Here is a 19,398-nt window from a genome sequence, read left to right as displayed (position 1 = left end):
GGACACTGCAGAAGTGTGACTTTGTCAAATCCACTCATGGCTGCATCCACAAGTGCCAAGTAAATGGTCAGCAACAGGCTACAAACAGAAGCCCTGAAGGGTTGTGTCCCTGGTTGACTTGCGTAAATGCTCACATCATGGATGACTCCATCTTCCAGTGACATGTGATGTCTCTAGTGGGTAGGAGTGGGCTGGAGCATGCACTGGCTGTGCACTGAGCTCCAGAAAGACACCTGACTCCGGAAATCCTGACACACAGTTGACATGCAATATGCCTTGTGTGTGTGTGTGTGTGTGTGTGTGTGTGTGCCATGTATGTATATATTCACGTAGTATGTGCATGTATATGTGTTGGCATATGGGTATGTGAAGGCCAAAGATCAATGACAAGTGTCATCCCTGATCTGAGCTCCACCTTGTTTTTGAGATAGGGTCTCTCATTCCTTAGAGCTTCAGAAATGTACCTTTCTGCACCCTTTCTAACCCCCTACCTCCATGCTGGTTATAGATCATGCCAATACACTTTGTGTGTGTGTTTGTGTGTGTGTGTGTGTCCATGTCCATCTGTATAACTGTTGTCGCTGTGTCTGTGTGTAGTGTGTGCAGGTGCATGTGTAGGATTATGCAAACACATGTACACACATGAGCCTGTGGGCAGTATGAAGGCTAGAAATTGATAACAGGGGTCTTCCAATATCTTCTCTATTTTCTCTTTTTGACACAGTGTCTCTCACTGAACCCAGAGCTCACCAATTGTCTAGGTTGTCTGGCCAGCAAACTCTGGGGATATGATTGTCTCTTCCCATACCCTCAGCTAGGATCACAGACCTATGTAACCATGCTCAGATTTTTTTGTAGGTTCCAGGGATCTAAACTCATGTTTTCATTCTTTCACAGCAGATTCTTTACTGACTGAGCCATCTCCCCAGCTCAAAATATGATTTTTCTCTGCATGCATGACTATGACAACAGATAAAAACCAATCTGGCATTCTCATTAAAATCACTCACTCCCAAAGACATCTCCCACCTTAGGAGGAGGTATCAACACTGTCCCAAACAAATTCTTTTTTCTTTTTCAGCTTCTCCAGATGCTCTATTACAACATACTACAAAGAAGTAGGTCACCTGCATTCTAGGCTTGGAGTCATAAAATAGGCACATGGCTTTCAGCTCACTAGCTTAAAATATAATCAAAGCAAAAAGATGATAGATGATAGATGATAGATAGATAGATAGATAGATAGATAGATAGATAGATAGATAGGCTACAGTGAGGAGGATGTGAAGAAACAGTCACAGTCATACTTTGCTAGTGGGAGAAAAAAATGGGGTCAGACATTTGGGAGGTGATTGGGCTATTCAACTACCAAAGCCAAAATAAGGGTCTCTCTCACATAATAACCTCACTTCTAAAAATGCCTCCTAAGGAATGCACTAAGAGATATGTGAAGGGATATTCACTAGAGAAGCTACCTTAAAAGAGGAAAGCAGTGCAAACCATATGGCCAAGGATTGGAGACTTGTTAAAGAAGTTATCCCAGAGCATGCTGTGGTCTTCAAAGAGCAAGGCAGAGCTCTATGACCAATGCAGAGAGATGTGTTAGCACGCTGTTGGTGAGGAACTCCTGTGTGCATGAACATGGTGGAAAGAAACAGTTCCATTTTCAGGGAACTTGACACAGAGATGGATCCCCCTAATCTGCAGCCATGACCTACAATGACTTAGATGATGGTGAATGCACTCTAGAGGTATATAAAAAAAGATTTGAATAGGCATTTGTGCATACATAGAAAATATTTAGAAGAATCTAAGCCAAATTTCTAACAGAGATTATGACAAAGAAATAAGAGCCTAAGAAAGGAATTTCATTTTGTATTTTAACATTGGAAATTCTGATTGCCAGCCCATTCTTATCTGTTCAATGAGATCAGTACAGAAAATGCCCTGGGAACCAATGCACTTGGATTTTATTGAATAGTTTGTCAAGAGTAATAGAGCTCATAGCGTAGTGAAAAGAACAGGAACTTGGGGTCAACCACCTGGTTGGATTGACTCTCACATATTACAGTGAAGGGGTGTGAAATGGAGACAATAAGGGTTGTCCAAAAGTTAAATGTGTGTTCTTACTGGTAAGCATGGGGACAATGTCTGCATGTAGTACAGGCTACTGAAATAAGTGCATTAATTATCACTATGATCATCACCATTAATGCCACTATCATCATCACTACCATCATCATCACCAATACCACCATATCCACCATCATTAACACCACCACCATCACCATCAACACCATCATTGCCATCATCATCACCACCATAATGATCATCATTAACACCACCATCACCATCAACACCATCATTGCCATCATCATCACCACCATAACGATCATCATTAACACCACCATCACCATCAACACCATCATTGCCATCATCATCACCACCATAATGATCATCATTAACACCACCATTACCATCACCATCACCATCATCATCACCACCACCATAATCACCAATACTATCACTGCCAACACCATCATCATCGCTATTACCATCAACATCATCACCATTACCGTCAACACCATCACCATCATCATTACCACTACTACCACCATCACCATCATCTCCACCGTAATCACCAATACCATCATCACCACCAACACACCACCACCATCGTCACCATTACTGTCAGTACCATCACCATCACCGTTATCACTGCCACCATCATCGCCATCATCACCATTATTACCATCATTATAGTCATCACCATCACAGTAGTATCAGGTCATAGGCAAGCACAGAACACAAACCAAATTCTAAGATGAAATCTAGAATAGCAGTGGGGATGTCTACTCATTTGTTAAATTTTCATTACAGCATTTAATGTGAGCAACAGGCACATATCGACTAAATTAATAGTTTGCATTCTTCGTCTTTATGGACACTCAAATCAGAAATTCATGAGGCTGCATCTAATGGCCTTTTGGTCATCATAAGTACTTATCAAGGACGTATAAATTTAGCTTTAGGGGTTGAGGATTGAGCTTACTGGTAGAGCCCATGAAATATAAAGCCCAGGGTTCAGTCCTCAGCACCAGACAAAAAGATAAAATAAATTTAGCTTTAGGCAGTTATAATAATAAATTTAAATTTAATCTGGCTAACGGGTAAAGATCCCCTTAAAACATCATTTTGCTGTGAACTTGGAATTTCACACAGAGTTTTTCTTCCTGGCGCTTTGGATGACTTTGTTTGATGTTTTAGAGATGTTGATGCTTTTTTTTCCCCTTTCCTTCCAAAAATGGCTCTTTATTTCTAGTATTTTCCATTTGAGATTGAAAACGTCTTTTAATAACAACAGTGAAGCACTCTGTGCTCAAAACTGAGTTTTAAAATGAAATCGGTTTAAAAAAAATCAAATGTGAGCAGAAATGATATTGTTTCATGAGATTACAAAAATAAAATTGAGTGAAAAAAGTCTTTTTAAAAAAATTTCCCAGTAGTGCAATGATCTCAGAAATGAAGTGCCCAATAAAGGCAGCAAATCAGCCAGGCTGAGACAGAAGGAAAACTACGGCTATTCAGGGAGGGACAGTCCCTGCAGACATGCAGGGACAGGCCGCCTAGAGTGGGGTCCAGCATGTCCTCTGGGACCAGGATGGGCTGGACATCAGGAGAGGTCATCCATGGAGCAGGACCTACTGGGCATTTAGGCCTGCCTCCCTCTAGGCCATCCTGCAACTTAGCTTACGACGGCTCAGCCCCCTCCCCCGCAAACTGCACACTGCCTATCAGCTTTCAAAAAGGGGTGGGGTTGGGGGAGCTGAAGAGCGATGTGAATGAAATAGCATGCAGCAGATAGCAAGGCTTGCCTTCCTTTAGAATCCAGAGTCACAACACCTTCAAAGCTGCGAGACAGCCTCCACCTATGGCACTTCTTCAGTGGAATTCTCATGGACTCCCCCAGTGAGGTCCCTGATAAGTGTTTAGTGCGCTACCTTATCTTAAGAGTTTCCTTTGGACTATCACGAAGAAAAAATAATCAAGAGTCTCAACCAACCATTACTGGCTTCTCAAACAGCAGAAAAGCGTCTGACTAGGTTGGCGTGTATTGGAGACTGCCCGGTGGCAGAGTGCTGTCGCACAAACTGTGTGGCCTGTACGGAAATGGCAGCCTCCTGTCCTGGTGAACTGACTCCCCAGAAAGGAAGCTCTCGCTTCCACTTGCTCTTGATCACTTCCGGTTTCTGGAAGCCCAAGCGCTCTCTGGAGAGGAGGCCCATGAAACCAAATGACTTCTGTTTCCCCCACTCTCATCCTTCCAAAGCTTCAGCATCGATTCTCCCTCCAGTCAACATACATAACTCCCTGTGACAATAACGGGATGTGCATGTGCGCCAAGGGGGGCATAGAATTTTTATCTCTGTAAAAATGGTACTAGCATGGTACAAGCAAAGTTTTTGTTTTTTTCCCAAGGCTTTTACTTGGGGCAATATATTGTACATGTGGTTGTGGGTTTTTTTCCTTCTTTTTAATTTTAAATTGAAATTGTGAACATATTTTATGCAGGTTAATATATCCTTTTCATGTAAAATTTAGTTGAAACCAGTTCTAGCACATTAACGACAACAAGAGAAATTCTCTGGCTTATTATAAACATCCTTCAAGAAACCTGAAAAGCATGTCCTCTGGAAATAATTTTGCTGGGATCTGGAATATTATTAAAATCCTCTCAGAATTCTATCATTGGTGTCTAATGGGCTTCAGAGCCCTTTTCTGCTGCTGATCAGAGGAGAAGTCTTTTTGGCCCTGAGAGAATGTTCTGGATGGTGGAAACATGGCTGGAGGAAGGGGCAGAGCAAATACAGAACAGGTACAGGGGCTTTGGCCCTGGCTGATCAGTACATGATTTTCAAACGGGCAGAGAAAGGCAGGTTCCTAGGGCAGGTTCCTTCTAGACTCCAATGGAATGAACAACTTCCTTTCTGACTGGGTATTCTGATCTTTGAGTTTCCCTGAGAAGACGGAGTTTTCTGAAGACTTTGGAATGGGTAAAAGATTGTCAAATTATATGTCTAATGAGAACTTAGTGTTCTTTGTATGTTTTATATAAAGAACTCTTAACAAGTCAACACAACACACACACACACAGAGTCCAATTAAAAATGGACAAAGGACTTGAATAGGTACTTCTCCAAAGAAAACATAAGTAGCCAATAAGAACACGAAACGATGTTCTACATCACTAATCATTAGGGAAATGCGTCCTCATATCCATTAGGATGCCACTGTCACAAAGGGAGGAGGTGAGGAAGAAAAGAAAGGGGAATAGGAAGGAGGGAAAAAGGAAAGCAGGAAAGGAGGAGAGGGCAAGTGGGTATGGGGAGAGGGAAAGATAATGAGGGCTGTTGAGGATGAGGCGAAATCAGAACCTTTGTGCGTTACTGGTGTACTTGTAAAATGGTGCAGCTGCTTTGGCACAAAAGTGTGGTGAGTCCTGGACTGATCATACAACTCACACACCCACTTCTAGGCTCATACCCCTAAAGAATTAAAAGGAGGGACATGATTACATATACTTATGCTCATATTCACAGTAACTAAAAGGAAGGTGCCACCTCAGTGTGCACTGGTGGATGAATGGCCACACAAAATGCTACGTGATCCATGCAATGGAAGATGATTCAGTCCTAAGAAGAAAGGAAATTCAAAATAGGCTACAATGTGACTGAGGAACCTTGAGGACATTATATTAAATGTAGCAAGCACATCACAAAAAGACAAATACTGCATGATTCCACTTTGCTAAGTCCCCGGGTTTAGTGGAATTCACAGACATAGATAGTGGAACAACAGCTTGCAGGGGCAGGGATGTCAAAATGAGTAGTTATTTAGTGGATACAGAGTCTCCATTTTGCAAGGTGGAAATAGTTTTAGAGACTGATTGCACTACAAAATGAGTGCTCTTGGTGCTGGAGAGATGGCTCGGTGGTTAAGAGTATTTACTACTCCTTTAGAGGACCAGAGTTTGGTTCCCAGCACCTACACTGGGTGGTTCACAAACTCCTATAACTTCAGCTCCAGGAGATCCAACTCCTTCTTCTGGCCTCTGTTTGTACCAGCACTCATGTCCACCCCCCCCATATATGCATAATTAGAAACAAATCTTTTTTTAAAAAAAATGAACGTACTTAATACTATTGAATTGTACACTCAAAGTGGTTAAAATGAGGAATGGACAAATGGCTTAGTGGTTAAGAGAACATACTACAGTCTGGGCATAGTGCACACACTTTTAATCCCAGCACAAACAAACAAACAAACAAACAAACAAACAAAAAAGAGCACATACCGCTCTTGCTAAGGACCCAAGCTCAATTCCCAGCACCCACAATGGGTGGCTCACAACTGTCTGTAACTGCAGCTCCAAGGGGATCCAACACCTCTGGCCTCCTTGGACACCAGTATTCACACGCTTGTACCCCCAAACAGATACACACACAGACACAGAACAGACACAAACACAGAAACACGCACACGCATGCACACACACACACACATATGCACGCATGAACAAAATAAAAAATATATCTTAAAAAAGATGTTAGATATGCTGGTCCACTCCTTATAAATGGTTAAGATACCCTGGGTGTGGTGTTGCACGTATTTTATTCCAGCACTCCAGAGGCAGAGGCAGGCAGATCTCTCTGAGATTGAGGCAAGACTGGTCTATATAGTGAGTTCTAGGCCAGCTAGGGCTACAGAGAGACCGTGTCTCAAAAAAGAAAAAAAAGAAGGCTAAGATGAGAAATTCTGTTATGGTAAGTGCACTACAACTAAAAAGAAAAAAGAAGATCACCTCCCACTGTCTCACAATTCAGAGCACCCATAATGCAGGGGCTCTGTAGCATAAGAATCATAGAGATCACATTGTGAGAAGGAACAAGTCAAGTTGGACAGGAACACATGATTTAATCAGAGTGGAAGGGTGAGGCTGGCACTGGGGATCCCAAGGAGAATCCCTAAGTTTCAAGAAACTGGAAGGTGGCAATCACAGTCGGCTACAGTTGAAAGGTGGGCATGAAGGGGGCATTCCTGGGCATGCTGAAGTTATAGATGAGTCCGGACACCATGGCCACTGGGGTGAGGAGGAGGAGTATACCTTGATTCTGGATGAGACCAATACTCCCTGAGGCAGGGATACCCCAGGGAAACAGGAAGAGGGGAGGCAAAGAGGACAGTGCGGGCTGGGGTGGATCTGAGAGGCCTGGTCCTCCAGGAGAAGGTCTGATAAATAATTTCAAGAGCCCACGCTGGGAGCCAATGTGCTGCACAGGTGACTTGGGCACTTGGAAGGGTGTTGCTTCTCTAAGAGAATATGCTTGGGAGAAAGAACTGAAGCAGCTAGTGCTCTACAGGCATGGGGGAGGGCAGCCAAACTGCCTGAGGAGAAGCCATCATCAGGAGGCAAAGGATGACAGTGGGTGACACAATCACTTCCAACAACAAGGGCAGTGCACCAGGAAGGGTTAGACACAGCAGATGGGCTGGATAGTGCTCCAGGTCACTGGACAGGGTGCTGACATCAAGAGCCATGATTAAAATCATGGGTGGACCCAGATTTGTGGCGCTGTGGGAACCAGAAACAGGAGGCTTCAAGGAAAAGGTGAGGAGCATGCAACAGCTCTGTGGGAGGGCAGCAGCATGCAGGGCAGAGAGCCGGGATGAGAGGGCCTGGACCACATGGGGTCTCTGTTAGAAGGGGGCTGTTTCCTGGTGGGGTGGGACCAAGGAAGCAATGACAGATGATGATGCTCTGCTGCAGGAAGTCATGCTTCATCTGAGAGGCAAGGGGGAACCATTGGAATATTCTAGTTGGGAAAATGACAGGGTTGGAGCAGTTTTAGGAAAGCCCCTAGGCAGCAATGCGGAGGATGGATCGAAGGGACTAAGAGAGACTCCAGGAGGCCCACTGGGAAACTTGTGGTAATTAAGCCCGCAGTCTTCCTGAGTCTTCTGTCTTCAGTCTTTTGCTCACAAGAACTCATTTTCTCCTTCCTTGGACAGTAGGGGTGGCCTGACCCCTTAGTAACCCTCAAGCTCTGCACAAGCTATATATAGAGGGGTCGACTTGACGGGCTCACTGTAGAGGATGGTAGAAGACTGGGGCACTGAGGACATCAAAGTTCATTTGACCCCAAAAAGGATGCTCACTTTCATTCTGAGTAATTTTGGGATGCTACTGGCTATACCCTCTTCCTTCTGCTCCCCACCCCCGCCCTTTAAACTCAGAGTTTTGCTTTTGTATCATAGACACTATTTTCCTCCTTTGCTCAACCTCTAAATCAATAAAGTGGCCTAATGCAGAAAATAAAGCTGATGCCCTTCAGGCACTCTGAAACAAGGAAGCAGTGACCATTTTTCCTGGAAGTGTGTGGATTAGTTCCACAGATTCCCAAGGCAATGTCATGGGTGGGGGCAGGGCAAGGATATTGGGGGTCCCTAGATGCTTCAGGGAGTTTTCTGAGCCAGTGCCCCACTTTAAAGAAGAAAAAACATAAAAACTACAAGTGCACATGTCACAGAAGCACAGAGCTTAGAATTTTTTGTTTGTTATGCTGAAAATGAAACTCAGGCCCCTGGACCTGCTAGGTAAGTGCTCTGCCCCTCAGCTATGCCTCCAGGCCACACTTCCGCTTTTCTGAAAATGTTTCCTCACTCTCCAAACAATGAAGGGCCTCTGACATTTTAGAACGAAGACTGACTGCAAACATGCAAACTTATCTTACAGACTGGTCACACTGTCAGACATTTCGAAAGAGCCAGTGTGATCTAGGGCATTTCTCTACCTGATGAGTAGTACATGGAAAAGCAGGTTATGTTTGCTTTTGTTTGAAAAATGGGTGGGGATTACAGTTTTGATACCTTGATTATAAAAAGTCTAAAATGCCTTTCTCTTCTGCTTTCCTTTTTTTCTTATTTCCTATCTTAAAAAAAAAAAAAAGAACTTTACAATCACGGTTGATCTCTAAAATACATATTTTTTGTAAACTGCCAAGTTGCCTTGAAAGCATAGAATGGGATTCCCACCCGTTAATGCCTTGAGTGCTGCAAACACAGGATCATGCTTGTCGCCTGGCTGGCATTGTAGCTGAGACTAGTGGCAGAAATCATAAAACACCTAGCAGAGGAACTGGTAAGCAGCAGGCGGTCAATAAGTGGAACTTCTCTAGACCAGCCTTACCCCTTCTTGTCAAAGAGGAGGGATGAGTTTCTAGGAAGAAAGACCATGGGGTACTGGGGCTTAGGAACCAACCGGGAAGCACCCTTTTACAGAGTGTAGCCAAACTGAATAATGACAAAATTAAATACCTGATGGGAGACGCCACCTTCCCCGTCCCAAACAAAGTCTCCAAATTATTTTCTAAATTACCCATTAAGGCCTGTGTGAGCCAACAAGTAGCTATTGACTTAAGTTTCAGCTACCATCAAGACTTATTGATCCGAGAAGTAAATATTGACCAAACTGAGACTGAGGTCAGTGCTGGCCTCCTGGGATACTGTATCTTAATACCCACCCAAGCCTGTAGACACTAGGCCTGGTATTTTTGACTCCAAATTATTGGTCAGACAGAGGCCTGGTTGAGGTCAGCTCTTCTCTTTACTGTGAATTGTTATCGGCAGAAACTGGTATCCAAATTGACTCGACTCAGAACTTGGCATAAAACATTTTAAATTCTTTACATCTTAAATGATTGAAGGATAATTTGGCATTTAAATAACTGTTATTAAGAAAACTCGTATCCAACAAATAATCATTTTGAAATGCACCTTGATCTACTTTTTCTGTAAAAATTAAGAGTTTCCTAGGCCAACGATTTCCAAATATTTTATTTGATAATTCGTTTTCTATCTTCCTGCATCTATATTGGATTTCCTTTTGTTACAACGTTTTACAGTAGTAAAGAAGTCTCTAGTTGAAGTTCTTTGAAATAAGGTTCATAAAATATTCCTAGGTTGAGCCCTTTTTCAGAGAAGTATGCCAGTTCAAACAAACACAAATAAAAAGGTCAACAGTGAAACTTGCAGCGGGGACCACAGTGCACAGTGATTTTTTTTTTTAAGTACTGTTGAATCCAATCTTCTAATAAGTGACAAAAACAAAAAACAAAACTGCTTAAGACAGCGTTTTGTGCCCATGCATTGTACAATAGTTTTTGTTAATGTTTAATGGATAAAGGAGAGGAAGGGCCAGGCAGGCTATAGATAGAGAAAACAGTTTGATTCAAGATTGATGAGACCATCCCAGCTGACTGCAAGAACCCACTTTCCTTAAACTCAGTGCTCATGATCCTCATATATAAAACTGGAAGATGAGGGAGGAATCTTATTATGAGAATTAAATACGATGACATGCAAAATGTACTATATATCTATATATATATCATTGGAATATAGCAACAGAACTCTAGTAAACTGTCTTTTGCAGCAATTTCTATTGTAACCGCTTTGACTGTCTTTTCTCTCACCCACACAGCACATGTGCATCTGCTAAACAAACCACAAATGATTAAACAATAAAAGTATTAACCAGATGACTATGCATACATAGTGCTATCAAGAGAATAGTGAATAGAAAACAAGTGAGGGAAAGGGGACAGCTCCTCCTTACAGAATTCCAATTCCAAGTGTTAGACAGAGGGGCTGAGGGAACCGAAAGCTGCCTTGTGCAAGCCACAGCAGAAACTCCTGCAGGCAAAGTTTCGGAGGAATGCCATGTAAGTGAGCAGAAAACTTCACGTGGCTTTCTGAAATCATTATTAATGTGGAGGTTTTAACATGTCCACAAATTCTTGATGTTTTTCCCTTTAGGAAGTAGACCTTAACTTCCTCTGCCCACTTTGTCTCTGAATTGGACATCAAAGCTGGCTTTTAACATACAGAAGATAGATAGAAAAATCAATGAGGAAACCCAGCAAGTATGACTTTAACCGTGGACTGAGATGGGCATCCCATCTAAAGAGACACTTAAGCCCCCTTTAGCATCAATTTCATTTTCTAGTTCAGTTACCTGCAGTCAACCTCCATCTGAAAATCTTAAAAGAAATATTCCAGCAATAAATAATTTATAGTAAATAAATGTTTGAAATAAATCTTATTACAGTATGTTATAATTGTTCCATTTCAGTTTTAGTTATTGTTAATCTATTGTGCCTACTGTATAAATTAAATATAATCAGGGTTGGGGCTGGAGAGATGGCTCAGCAGTTAGGAGCATTGGCTGCTCTTACAGAGTACTTGGGCTCAGTTCCCAGCACCCACATGGCAGCTAACAACCTTCCATAACTGCAGTTCCAGGGGATCCAACACCTTCTCTGGCCTCTGAGGGCACTGTGCACATACATACAGGCAATCCACTCATACACATAAAATTTTAAAATGCTTAATTAAAACATGAGGGATAGGTGTGAGGATAATATAAGCACATATAGTGTTTGGTACTATGTGTGGCTTCAACATGTACGGTGGGGGGTTGTGGAATATATCCTCGGTGGACAATGGGGGAGGGGGAGCTGTGTGGAGATCATGTGCCCTGGCAGGATGCAATGAAAAGGGAACTTCATCTCTGTGTTATTCTTCCTTCAAATATATAACCCCACTTGTCATCATCAGAAAACCTCAGAGAAATCCAACTAGGAGACCCTGTGAAAACTAACTGGCCACTGCTCTCCAACATCATGAAAGGAAAAGAAAGCTTGGGGAGATGTCACAGGTTGAAGGAACGTAAAGATTGTGACAAGGAAATGCATTATGATTGTGGTTTGTATTGGATCCTGAGACACCAAAGGAACACCTGGAAAGAAGGTTTGAAATGTGTATGAAGTCTGGAGTGTGGCAGTAATGTGATGTTAACACCTTAGTCTAAGCACAGTCTGGCTGCATAAGATGTTAACAGTAGGGAGTAAAGGACATACAGAAATTCTTTACTATCTGAAGGATAATTCTCCTGTAAATCTAAAGTTACTTCAAAATAAAAAGACAACACATTTTTCTGGAAGGTGCTTCCGCAGTCTCTTCAGAGTGAGTTACCAGGTAAATTGATAGAAGCAGGTTCATTCTATTTCTGTTTACTTCTGTGTATGGCTCTTTTTCGATCTTGCTTTTGGAAAGTAACATTTACAGTGAAAGATAATGCCATTTGGGTTTTTTTTAAGGTCACTCTGAGAATTGAAGGTGGAGAAAAAAAAATGACTCAAAATCTGATCTGAGAAGAGATAACACTTTTGAAGAAAAAGTATCAGAATTTTTAACACATTTAAAGTTAGTAAAGGTACTACCTGACCCCTGCACTGCGTCTAAGGTTAGAAGACCAGGACAGCAGAGAGCAAGTTACTCACCAGGGTGACTTTCCTCTGTGGTTTGAGCAACTTCGGTTTGTGGAAAGCGGTGGCTATCGGAGCTGTGGAAGGACACCAAGGTTTAGCTTGAAATTCCTCCCGGGCCCCTTAATTAATGCCTACCTACCATGAATATCTGGCACTGTTTGCAGACTGGCAGACTCTTGCAGACTCTTTTACTGACCCCATGGAAGAGCTCTGTCTTCTGAACTAGGTGCCCTCGAATGTCCTAACAGGGACAACCATCCCCTAGTCTTTGGACATGCCACGGTCTCCCTCAGGCCAGAGCCCAACAGTTCTGTATAAATCACTGCCAGCTGCAAAGAGGTCAGGTACGTGGCTGAGAACCAGGAGCCCTTGTCAAGGTTGAGGTAAGAACTTTTCCTAGGTACTCTCTGACATCTTCCTGATCCTGAGAGCGATGACTGACCCTCACCCAGCCCTGTAAGTGCATCAGAGAGGATCTTTCTGTCTGGGATTAACAAAAGCAAGCCAAGGCTCTTTCTCTGGTATCACATAACTAGTCTTGAATGAAATGGAACTTGAATGTGGAGTTGACAGGACCAGTCTATGACTTAGTTCTCTAAGTCAAATTTTTATCTTTTATAAGTAGATACTATCTACCCTGCACCGACTGATATATGGAAGGATGAGCCCTGGCCCAGAGCAGGTGATGTCTGCTCCTTTCCTCCCCAGCTCTGTGTTTCTCATACCTCCCAGCTTTCTTGTCTTTCAGAAGCCTCTACTGGCTTTTTCCACAGGGCTCAAGGGGAACACCAACAGGCATCCAATTAAGGGATAACATATATCATGCCATGTTAAAATTTTTCCTGAGAAATCCTTATGTCTCCGAATGTATTTCAAATTTGTTGAAGGATGAACATCTAACCAGGCCAGTTATTTTAGGGTCTATCTACAGATAGTCTTGATTTTCCTAAGACGCATACATTTCCCCCTTCAGGAAACCCCTATCTTGCTCATTCCTGTTGCTCTAAATAAAAAAAGAAATTACAGAATAACTAACTATGGAAGGCTCATTTTAAAAATATTTTATTTATTATTTTTATTTTATGTGTATGCATGTATTGCCTGTGTGTAGGTAAGTGCACCCATGTTGTGCAATGCCCACGGAGGACAGAAGAGGCTGTTGGATCCCCTGGGACTGGAGTTTCAGACAGTTGTCAGCTGCCATGTGGGTGCTGGGATTCAAACCTGGGTCTTCTGCAAGAACAACCAGTGTTCTTAACCGCTGAGCCATCTCTCCAGCTCGGAATGCTCATTTTATCAGCAGAATAAGTCTGAGACCTCCTACATACATCTTTAAAGGTCAGAATCCCTTCTTGCCCTGGAAAGGACCAAGATGCTGCCACTTCTGCCTCACTCGCTGTTGTAAATGTTCACAGTAAATTCAATGTGGACTCTGCTGCGCATGTTGATCTTCCTCATTGCCAATGGCCAAACACATGGTGCTCCCCAACCTCACCACACTCCAGGGGTTGGCTGTGGGCTGAGATGGCTAAGCACCAGCTTGTTATGACTAGAATACAGGTGGTGCTGCTTAGGCCACAGCAGTACTGAATGACAAGTCCTCCATCCGTCTACTCCCCTACTCTGTCCCCACCTTTGATCCCAGGCCCACTCCTGCATCAGTCATGATGGCTTCCACTTAGGAAACCACAGGCCAGCTTCTTACCTTTGGCAGGGACTTCAGGAGGGACATCTGCCTTCTCCTTCCGCCGCTTGCCTTTCTGTGGCTGCAGTGGGGCCAAGCTGGTCATGCTGGTGACAGTCTCCCCTGAGCTGTAGCAAAAAAAAAAAAAAAAAAAAAAAAAAAGGTCCAGGTGAAGCCAAAGTCTGTTCATTGCTTCAAAGCAAAAAGGAGAGCACTTACTGGCTCCCAGTAGCCTCTGAGGGGTCGCTGTGCAGCTGCACAAGGAAGGGTTACCTCACAGATGGCCAGGGCATGTTCTGAATCGTCTCCAGAGATGCCTACAAGTCTGCTACTGCCCCTTGGTCAAGACAAAGATGATGAAATGAGCTCACTTGTAACTTTCAATATGCTGTTCAAAGTTCAAATTCCCTGGAGGGACCCAGGGCCAGCTTGTTCACATTATTTAAGGATGTATGAACTATCAGGTTTATAACTGATTTAATTGGATACATAGTCTAGCTTGGCTACTTATCATAAAATTAGATATTAATCATGTTACCAGAAACTTGAGCTCTCCCAGAGCCAGTATTCTTTGTCCATGTCTCTGTGGTTCATAATCCATAAACAAAGCACCTCTTAGGTAAATGGGAAAGAACTCAGGGGAACTACACCTAGCAGTCTCTGAGGCTCCCCGTAGTTACTGGGGCTTTCTTCTGTGGTGCCCTCATCTTTAGGACATGCAAAAGAGTTTACCCTGAGAAGTGTCATGTTTCCTGAGCTGATCCTGAGTAGCCATTGCAGGATCTGTTTCTATGTGCTGTCTGTGATAAAACTATGTGATGGAGAGGACAAGCCTTATATTAAAGAAAGCCAAGGATGGCTTACAGTGCTTACAGCACTAAAGGATGGCTCTGAGTGACCTATTAATAAGTATCATGTAAGCTAAGCCTCTTCTTGGCTCTTAAATCAGTGACTTTTCTTGTAGCTATGACAAAATACCTGACAGAAGCAATTTAAGGAAGAAAGGGTTTATTTTGGCTCATAGCCTGAGACCACATTCTATCATGGGAGGGGAGTCATGGCAGCAGAAGTGTGAGGCGTCTGGTGACATCACAGCCATAGTCAGGTAGCAGACAGAGATGAATGCTGGCGTTCAACCCACTTTCTCCGTTTTATTCTGTACAAGACCTCAACCCACGGGATGATGCCACCACATTCAGGGCGAGTCTTCTACCTCTGTGCAACATCTCTAGAAACACCCTCATAGACTTGCCTAGAGGTATGTCTCTTGGGTGATTCTAAATGTCTTCAGCTGACCACCACAGCCTTCTACACAGAATGAGTTCCACAGACTTCTTTGAGTAGCCATCATTCTTGCTTCAAAGCTTTCCTCTTGGGTCCAGCAACTCACAAGGAAGCTCTGTTTCGAGTCCTCTGTCCCCAGGCACAGGTTCCAGCCTGGCAGGCAATGCTCCCAAGAGTGCCAGTCTCCCTAGTCCATGAAGAATTCCTAGAAGTCCATAGGAATATGACCCATTGCCCAGTCATCAGAATGAACAGCCTGTAGAGGGGCAGTTTCCACACAAAAGGAGTGGAAACATGTATAAACATGTTAAGCATCCCCTGAAAGAGGAACCTGGTGAAATGGTGGTGAACTTCCTCTCTCCCACTGAAGAATGACAACAATCAAATCTGAGCTCCGCATGCTTGACTCGAACTCAGGCCTGCTCCTCCTACAGATCTCTTCTGAATAATTTGGCAACTGCTACCAAAATTACAGAGCCGTGGACTCTTTGATATGGCAATTTCACTTCCAGAAATTCATTATATGGATGTCATTATGTGCATATAATGATACATGTGTAAGGTTTAGACATTATAGTACTGTGCAAAGTTTCAATAGACTCTGAAACAGTCTGTCAACCAACTAGTAACTCATTAAATAAATTATGGTGAGTTCAACATGTTGAGTCTTCTGAGGCTGGAAAAAAGAATGAGGAAGCAATCTACAGGTAAGATATATTAACAGAAAACTATCCAGGTGCTAGACTGACACTGTGAAATGCCCCAGTCTTCATATAAAAATAGGAGAGACACAAATATAAACTAGAGTGTGTTTGCATATGCATAAAAAAATTTTGGAAATAGTCATAGGAATTTTAAGATAGTGGTTCCTGAGAATGGGTTTTCTGGGGAACTCACATGATGGGATGGGTCAGAGAATTATTACTGGATACATTTACAATTAAGTAAATGTGTACACATAGTTAATAACAGGCCAATCTAATAATAGTCCTAAATATTTAGAAATAAATACGTAAAGACTGAATCACACAGTGTGGGAAAATATCCGAAAATATGGTTCCCACTGAGATTCCCCAAGGATGGCTTATTTTCTTTGGGCACAAAGACGCTAACTGGTCACAGCTTAGAGCACAGGGGAAACGGTGTAAACTCACAAATAGCCAAAAGGAATGCAAGTTTACAAAACTCTGGCCTCAAAGAGCAAACAGGGGATTACAAACTCTCAGAATTGCCTAAATAAACAAACACATGTACAGCTTGGTTCTGTAGCTTTTTAAACTCTTGAAATGTTTATTTTTTTTCTTTTCAATAAAATAATACAGATTCATGGTTTAAAATGGTAATTACAGACATGGGAATAGAAGGAAGCAGCTCTACCAGGATGAAAACACAACCTTTGTAAATATTTCCACAATTTTTTTCTCAGAATTGCCTAAATAAACAAACACATGTACAGCTTGGTTCTGTAGCTTTTTAAACTCTTGAAATGTTTATTTTTTGTCTATTCAATAAAATAATACAGATTCATGGTTGAAAATGGTAATTACAGACATGGGAATAGAAGGAAGCAGCTCTACCAGGATGAAAACACAACCTTTGTAAATATTTCCACAATTTTTTTTCTTTTTTCTTTTCTTTCTTTCTTTCTTTTTTTTTTTTTTGTAAAAATTAGAGCAGTTTTAAGTTCACAGAAGAATCAAGAAGGTTCAGATATTTCCCAAACATCCCCAACCTCTAGGCCCATCTTCCTCCATTACTAACTTCCAGTGGTCAACAAGTGGGGAGCCTTCAATGGCACATCAGTAGCACCCACAGTCTGAGGGTTCAGTCTGGCTGCACATGCTATGGATTTGAACAGATTATGATGCCATGTATACAGCATGGTAGTATCAGACACAGAAGCGTCACAGACCCAAAGTCCTCTGTGCTTTGCCTACTCAGACCCTTCAGTACCTATCAACTCTTGATTTTTCCTTTGACCGCCTCTGTAGCTCTCCCATTTCCAGAATGCTAAAGGCTTGAATACACATAGCATGCAGCCTTTTCAGACTGGCTTTTTTTTCACTTTTAATAATAGGCATTTAAAGCTTTTCAGTGTCTTTTCATGGTTTGGTGCCTCATTTCTTTGTAGCATCTTTCTTTGATTAACACATATTTTTGCAAAATTTTATATTCTCATATTATTCCAGTGTGAAGATAAGTCATCGTTTACATACCCATTCTAACATACGAACATAAATGGACATATTATTTTCTAATATATTTGTGCATAGTGATGTCCTATTCTTAGGCTTTCGTTTTTAAGTTTGTACTTGGAAACTAAAATTACCATGTCAGAGAAGATCATCTTAAAGGCTATTTTATACCTATTGTCAAAGCAATTTCCAACAAGTTAGAGTCACTTTATGGCTAGCTTGTCAATGAAGACCGTACCCAGGTTGCCATCTTTAAGATTAAGTTTATCTGTTAGGGAAAAAAAAAGAATTACTTTCCTGAAGCAACACATGACCTTCTTTTCACTTGTGTTTCTTTGGTTGTTGTTGAGATAGACATTTCCCATGTCTGTCTCCATACATCCTCATTTGACATGTTCCTGTTATTATTGACTTAAGGTCTTGGGCTTTTCCTATAAATTTATATGGATCTTTTCATCAGACTGACACATTTCTTGCAAATATTTATTCTAATTCCCTTTCAATTCTGGACTTTCATTAAATGCATAGTTTTATTTTAAAATTATTATATTTAATTTTTTATATGTATGAGTATATTGCCTGCATATATGTATGTGCACCCATGTTGTGCAATGCCCATGGAGGGCAGAAGAGGGCATCAGATCTCCTGGAACAGGAGCTGTGAATGGTTGTTAACCACCATGTGGGTGCTGGGAGCCAAACCCAGGTCCTCTGCAAGAACAGCCAGTGCTTTTAACTGCTCTCCAGCCTAAACGCATAGTTTCTCTCCCTTCCCTCCCTCGCTTCACCCCCACCCCCATCCCCCCACCCCTCTTCTTCCTGAACTTTGTCCCTGAACTTGCACGGTATCCCCAGTGTAGTTCACATACTGCAGAGTTCAATCATGTTTCCACTTTCTCTTCTCTTTACTTGAATGTAATTCTTTAGGTCTTTCATATAAAATGTAAGTTTCTGGAACATCACTTATATAAACTTATGCCATTATACTCAGGATTTTTCCTAAGCTGAAAAAGATCTGCCTTGTCATCACCATTTTGTTTCAAAACAGTAAGACTGCATTCAACTAAATTTAGCTTTAATTCATAGTTCAACAAGAAGACCTCATACGCTCAGTGAGTCATCGCCAAGGCGTATGCTAAACACTTCTGCCTTAGAATCCCATTTCTCCCATTGAGCCAAGCCTGGGAGGACTTTTGAACTAAGAAAACCCACCTAATGATTAACTTACAAGAGAAGTTATGCTATCTTGAATTGGAACAGGGTTATATTTTGTCTCTCACATAGAGGGCAAGTGTTGCTGGTGCCAAACCAAAAAGGATGAAAAACAGACCTGGAAACTCCCTCTAAATTAGAAGGCAGTGCGATCAGAGAGAAGGGCCATTTGTGGGGAGCTTGTTGAATGAGGCTGTTTTTCTGACTTCAATGTGAGCGAGGCAGGAGGTGGCCACGTGTAAGGTCTCTTGTATGAGATACATTGTTCATGCCTAGCCACTTCCTGGAGTCTCTGTCCCTCTGGGACCTGGGAAAGCTGGATTTAGTGAGTGGATGCTGGAAATGGGGCAGAAGCCTACACTGAAGATGTAGTGGTGACCCCAGACAAGTCATTCATTTCTGTGGGCCTCCATCCCTCAATCTGTAAGATGGATGACCAGCTCTTGCTAACTACCTCACAGGGTTATTAGGAGTATCATGTGGGACAGCAGAGCCTAAATAAGATGAGATGTTATATTAGTTACTTTTCTAGTTGCTACAAATATGCCTGATAGAAACAATTTGAAGAGAGAGAGCATTTATTTTGGTTCATGGAGCAGAGCAGTTCATGACAAGGTAGATCAGGTGTGGGGGG

At 42.2% G+C, this 19,398-nt stretch overlaps 1 protein-coding gene across 1 annotated transcript in view; it reads right to left on the bottom strand.

The window, feature by feature from the left end:
- The window catches only part of Vstm4 (V-set and transmembrane domain containing 4), a 106,272-nt gene that overhangs the window by 12,598 nt on the left and 74,276 nt on the right, over positions 1-19,398 (bottom strand). Inside the window, exons 6-7 of the mRNA XM_008834138.2 lie at positions 14,095-14,201; positions 12,402-12,463 (exon numbers count right to left, since the gene is read on the bottom strand). Of these exons, the coding sequence (XP_008832360.1) occupies positions 12,402-12,463; positions 14,095-14,201 (169 nt within the window). The remainder of the gene's footprint in view (positions 1-12,401; positions 12,464-14,094; positions 14,202-19,398) is intronic.

This window comes from Nannospalax galili, unplaced genomic scaffold (assembly GCF_000622305.1).
Source record: "Nannospalax galili isolate Female #2095 unplaced genomic scaffold, S.galili_v1.0 scaffold996, whole genome shotgun sequence".
Classification (NCBI taxonomy): domain Eukaryota; kingdom Metazoa; phylum Chordata; class Mammalia; order Rodentia; family Spalacidae; genus Nannospalax; species Nannospalax galili.
Note: the sequence above shows the minus strand (reverse complement) of the source record. Positions and strands in the feature narration are given on the sequence as shown.